Genomic DNA, 6235 nt, shown 5'->3' with positions numbered 1-6235 from the left:
TTCTCCATGAAAGATATGGGAGAAGCGGACGTTATTCTTGGTATTAAGATTAAACGGGAGAATAAGGGGATTGTAATTATGCAATCTCATTACATTGAGAAAATACTCAAGAAGTTCAATTATGAAAATTGTTCTCCAGTAAGTACTCCCATGGATCCAGGAGAAAAGCTTATGCCAAATACAAGTAAACCTGTGGATCAACTCGAATACTCAAGAGCTATAGGCTCTTTGATGTATGCTATGATTAGCACTAGACCGGATATTGCTTATGCGATTGGAAAGTTGAGCAGATTTACTAGTAATCCTAGTATACATCATTGGCATGCGATAACTAGGGTATTCAAGTACTTAAAGGGTACTATGAATTATGGATTGTCATATATGGGATTTCCTTCGGTGTTAGAAGGTTATTCAGATGCTAGTTGGATAAATAATGTTGAAGATTCATCTTCTACAAGTGGATGGGTGTTTTTGCTTGGAGGAGGTGCCATCTCATGGGCTTCCAAGAAGCAAACATGTATAACTAGTTCCACAATGGAATCCGAGTTTGTAGCATTAGCTGCTGCTGGTAAAGAAGCAGAATGGCTAAGGAACTTGGTATATGAGATTCCGATATGGCCTAAACCGATATCACCAATTTCTATCCGTTGTGATAGCAGTGCCACACTGGCTAAAGCATATAGTCAAATATGCAATGAAAAGTCTAGACATTTGGGTATTAGACATAGTATGATTAGGGAATTAATCATGAATGGGGTGATATCTATTGAGTTTGTTCGGTCGCAACAAAACTTAGTTGACCACTTGACGAAGGGGTTAGCTAGAGACTTAGTGAAGAAGTCGGTAATTGGGATGGGATTAAAGTCCATTTAAATCTATTAGTTATGGTATACCCAATTCCCTTCTAATACAACGTTAGAAGCAGAATTCAATGTGGAAAGATCATAGCTAAAGATTGGAGCAATTGTGTTTATCTTCCCAAGGTATGTGCTCAGACCTGCAAGTGATGGCTAGGTTGAAGTATATCTTCTTAATGGTTCTTTTGAAAAATTGCTAATGCAAGTGCAAGATTAAAAGGATCACCTATGTGAGCATGAAGTTTTGCCGCTTCAAGAAGCTTGGACTTGGCTTCCTATATGCTTATTAATGGATAAGGACACATGGCTTGTAAAGTGTCAAGTATGAATAGTAGAGTATTGTAAGAAACATATGTGTACTATATCTTTAGATATTCAAATGGATTGACGGGTTCAATCATTACGACACCCCGATTTTCGAATATTTGGAATGTGTATTTGTACTAAGATGAAAATTCAATCGTAAGACATTTTCTTCTATGCATTTGTTTGATCGTTATACCTGTAAAGTAAATCAAGGATTATACTAAAATGGGGGGAGTTTGTTGGTGATTTTAGTATCATCAATACATTTTGGTAGTAATGTGATTTACTATAGGCCAATGCAATTATGCGTTAAGTTTGAAACGAGTTAGGGTAGTGCGGAGTGCACGCTCGTCGAGCCAAACGCGTAATTGAATATGAATAATAGAAACGGGCATAACGTTTCGTTTGGATAGTTGCACCCGTTCCCAACGGACATAACGTTTCGTTTGAATAGTTGCACCCGTTCCCAACGGACATAACGATTCGTTTGAATAGTTGCACCCGTTCCAACAGACATAACTGTTTCCGAAAAGGTGTGTCTGTTCGTTTCTATTATTGGCCTCCTATATAAGGAGTCTTTTGGTCTCGATTTGGAATACGAAATGATACACTTCCTCTACATTCTGATCTGTTCTCCATTGTCAGAAACAGATTGATTCTTCAAGAATTATCCCCGCAAAGATTTCGTGAACCCAGACAAGTATAGGGTCGAAATACTTTGTTCGGAAAGTGAACGATCACGATTCTTGAAGATATCCAGGATTATCATACTAATTTCTCTAACACCTTCACATAGTGAAAATGCAGAAGAGAGTTAGTAAGAAGATTTAAAGGTAGAGGAAACTTATCGCCCATCCAGTTTGCAACGGCTTTCCAGATGCGGGAAGAGATGAAACAGACATCAAATAAATGGGATATCGATTCGTCTTCGGTAAAACAAAAAACGCAACACTTATCTGAGTTCAAATAAATAACTCCTCTCTTTGATAGTTGATCCCGCATGGGCAGTCTGTTAATGATGAGACGCCAACAAAAAATGAGAATTCTTGAAGGAGCCTTTAAGTCCCATAAGAATGCGAGTTCCGTTCTGATTTCAGTGGTCCAGAAGAAGAGAGAATCGGCCTTAGAGATAAGGTTGTAGCAGGACTTCATGGAGAAGTTACCGTCGGAGGTTGCAGCCCAAGAAAACTTATCAGTACCATCCTGGCAAGAATAACCAGCAGTAATACCAGATTGAAAAATTCGTCCGCAATAAACTGTGTGTCGACATCCAATCGCGGCCCGTCTTTAAGAACACTCCTCCACAATTAAATATCTATCTAAGCGAATTAACTATAATTTTAGTGATTAACCAAATGTCTCACGTCTCATGTGTATGAAATATCCCATATTTTGAAACTAGGCATCGAACCTTTATCATGTTTTATAGTTATCTACACCACTGGGCTACACTTTTGTGAAAGAACAAAGTTGTTAATAGTAAATCCAATAACTCAGAGAATTGATGTTTAAGTTTAGATAGTATAATATTGATTAAGAATGTACTTATACAAAGAAAATGCAAAAGAATAGTCTTGCAAAACTCATACGATAATCAATGCTATATACATCATGCTGCTTTTACAAAACAAACAAAAAAATAAATTCAATAAATTTTCAGATTAACTTTTTATGAAACATAATACACAAAACTTAGATGATGACACAGCTATTAGGATCCTCTTCAACGCTAACTGTGCCGTAATAAGGATTGTATTGTGGTCTCATCTGATGATTATAATAAGCATGTGTTCCATAGAACATCAAAGGATCAATAATATTTATTTTTGTTGAATCATTCTTAGCATCTTCCTTCTTTTTAGGCTCGTCCTTTTTAGGTTCATTTTTCTTTTCCTCTTTAGCTGGTCCAACAGAAACGATTTCAGCATGACAAAACTTCCTTAGCTTAGCCACTACTTTTACTGGATCAATATCTCTTATTAAGGTCAATATCTTCTCTTTCATATCCACTGAAACTGACTCAACCCCTGAAAGGCCAGAGACTGCCTTCATAGCTTTTTGCTTGATTCTGTCTTCATTTATTTCCAACTTTAACACTATTTTCTGTAACACAAAATGAACTAGTTGTTAGGACAAAGCAAAGATTCAAAATTCAGTCTTGAAATTTAAAATAAGAAAAGAAAATTCACCAATTATATTTTGGCTATGATATAGAAAATAATAGTAATTAATCAGGTGTAAAGAATTAACTAACCATCATTGTTATGGAAGCTTGTGAAATGTGAGAGGAGAGCTATAAGATAGAACAATTATTGATGCAAAATAGAATAGAATATAGAGATGCAATGAAGAATGGAGATATGATATTTGAAATTGAAAAGAAGTTATCAAGTGAAGATGATAGTTTGAGGGTTTTTATAGTAATGAAAGAAGAGTGATTGATGACAAAGGAGGGATAAACGTAAACAAGTCAAGACAAATAGTGTATGTGGTTTTCTAGGAAACTTAAGCAGCAGAAATAAAGGACCTTTTCCAATATACGTTCCTTCGTGGAACACTGGAACCTACATATACCAAATTCATGTGAGAAATTTATTATTTTAGATATGGCAGGTTCAATGGTGGACCTAAACTAGACTGTACTAAAGAAAAGTATTTATATATGGTCACTCATTAAGCGAGTACATCCATTTGCCCCCATACTACTTGATGGTGGTTGAGGATGCATGGTCGGTGGTAGACTACGGCGGACACCCCTCTTACTGCCACCACTATCTATTATTATATATATTAAAAGTAAATTTTTATCAACCCAACTCAAAAAGTTAGGTAAGATTACCTCCTTTATAAAATGTTTTGAAAACAACAAACAATTGTAGTATTTAATAAATAATTAATTATGTTAAAATTTGATGGTATAATGTGATTGGTTGGAGATATACTATCCAACTTTTTGTGATGGGTAGAAAAGTTGTCCCTATTAAAATATACTTCAGCATCTTAAATTTGTTGGGGGAGTTTTTTTTTTTAAACGGGAGCATTAATACATAGTGTAGGACTAGACATTTTTGGGAGAGAGACACCACTTATTCACCCAAAATTTTTAGGTGATAGGTGAGTGATTCTCCCATGTTCAGATCACCACATTCCTATCCAATGTGAGACTATCTCCCCGCTTACTTACCCTTGTATTATTATTCTAACAAAATTTATTAATTTAACAACTAATTACTAATAGCTTCGATATAAAATAATTTTATAAATTTTAAGAAAATGTTTATATTTTTCTTGCAATCTTTACATCTATTTCATCATTATTAATATATTCTTAAAAAATATAATTAATTTTAATTATTTATTTAATATAGATAAATTATTTAAGTCAATATAATACAAGTTTTGTTTAGAAAAAACAATACAAACTACTTACAAAACTTAGTTAATAGATAAACATATAAAGTATAAAGTAAGACAAAAAAAAAAGTATCAATCTTAAAATATTTACACTAAAATTTCAAATTCGAACGACTCAAACTCTATGTAATCAACCATCACCGTTAAAATCAAGATATAAGATAAATCTCTCTATTTTTCGAAGAATTTACTTTTTATTTTATTCCTAAAAATCATTAAGTTATATCATTAAATTTTATTAAAATGACGTGAATAACCTTATTGAAATAGACAATCTTTTATCTTTTAATTTTTGGTGAATTTGTCTCTCATCCATAAAATAATGAAGATTTAACATTTTCAAAAATATTGGAGTTAAGAAAGAAAAGAAAATATAAAACAAAATTATTAAATTTTTTTACTATGATGATTTGTTGTATAGAGTCTGAGTCGCTCGAATACAGAATTTCTTTCATTCTTAAAATGATGAAGATTTAACGTATTTAAAAATATTGGGAAAAAAAGAAAGAAAATATGAAACAAAATTATTGAAAAATTCTATATTTCCTAAGTCCAAAGACAAAAAAAAAAACTAAAAAAAAATTTTTTTAGCAAGATGCTTATTACTCAACTAAAAAGATTATTTAAAATTTTAATATTGATCAATGACCTCCTTGAAGTTAAAGTTGAGATAAAATTAAGAGCTATATATTATTTGAAGAACAAAATTTTTACACCATATTTGATACTATATCTCAATTGTAGTATACAATTGTCTCTATATCTCTTTTTTTATCTCATATATTTGTACAAATTTTAAAAATACATTGATATACACCATAAAATTACAAATGACACATTTTTGACATTTAATTTTAAGTGTATAAATATAATTTCTCTAAAATTAAAGAGGACGACTTCTCTATCCATCACAAAATGTTTGGTAGTATATTTTCAACAAATCAATTAATGACAAATCATTTTATTGTATTTAATTATATATTTAATAGTTTAAAATTTGGAGATTTTCAATGCACTTTATTCTATGGGATCTTTTTGAAGTGGATAAATAATTTTTTTTCTTAAATATATTATAATAGATAAATTAATATTCGATGTTATGTCTGTATCATTAAATACCTTCGTTTGTCAATAGGGATAAAAGCCACAACCAGACAAAGGTCATAACTCGGATGATCAACTTCTACCATGAGACGTCAAAAATCAAAGGTAAGACAAATGTTTTAAAAATCAGACCGGAGATCGAACCAGTGAACCTTCCAGTTTAAGATTTAATTGGTTCAACCAGTTAAACCTAAGTCGAACAAGTTTTGGTAGGTCCAAAAAAAATTAGACTTAGCGTCGGCTTAGGCCGATACTACACAAATACACATCACTAGACAGTGTTGTAAGAAACCGACACTAAGGAACATGTACAAGATAGATAGTGTCATCTTAGGCTGAAGCTACATAAATGAATACAACACTATAGTGTCTCCAAAGACCGATGATACATGGTTATATAGTAACTAGCGTCTCCCCAAGCCGACACTAGCTAAATGAATACAACATAATAGTGTCGATATAGGTCGATGCCAACACTAAACATGTTTGTACTATAGCGTCGGCTTTTATGTATTATCATCCATTTAACATTTCCTTAAGTTGGCGCTAGATTT

At 32.4% G+C, this 6235-nt stretch overlaps 1 protein-coding gene across 1 annotated transcript; it reads right to left on the bottom strand.

Annotated features, from left to right (window-relative positions):
• Nucleotides 1-2754: 2754 nt before the first annotated feature.
• On the bottom strand, nt 2755-3759 carry LOC131612786 (heavy metal-associated isoprenylated plant protein 39-like). Its single transcript, XM_058884535.1, has 2 exons — nt 3418-3759; nt 2755-3266 (listed from the first exon to the last, which is right to left on the bottom strand). The coding sequence occupies exons 1-2, from the start codon at nt 3421-3423 to the stop codon at nt 2856-2858; spliced, it is 417 nt and encodes a 138-aa protein (XP_058740518.1). The 5' UTR covers nt 3424-3759; the 3' UTR covers nt 2755-2855.
• Between the last annotated feature and the right edge of the window lie 2476 nt (nt 3760-6235).

Source organism: Vicia villosa, linkage group LG1 (genome assembly GCF_029867415.1).
Source record: "Vicia villosa cultivar HV-30 ecotype Madison, WI linkage group LG1, Vvil1.0, whole genome shotgun sequence".
In the NCBI taxonomy this organism is placed as follows: Eukaryota; Viridiplantae; Streptophyta; class Magnoliopsida; order Fabales; family Fabaceae; genus Vicia; species Vicia villosa.
This window is presented reverse-complemented; position numbering and strand designations above follow the sequence as displayed.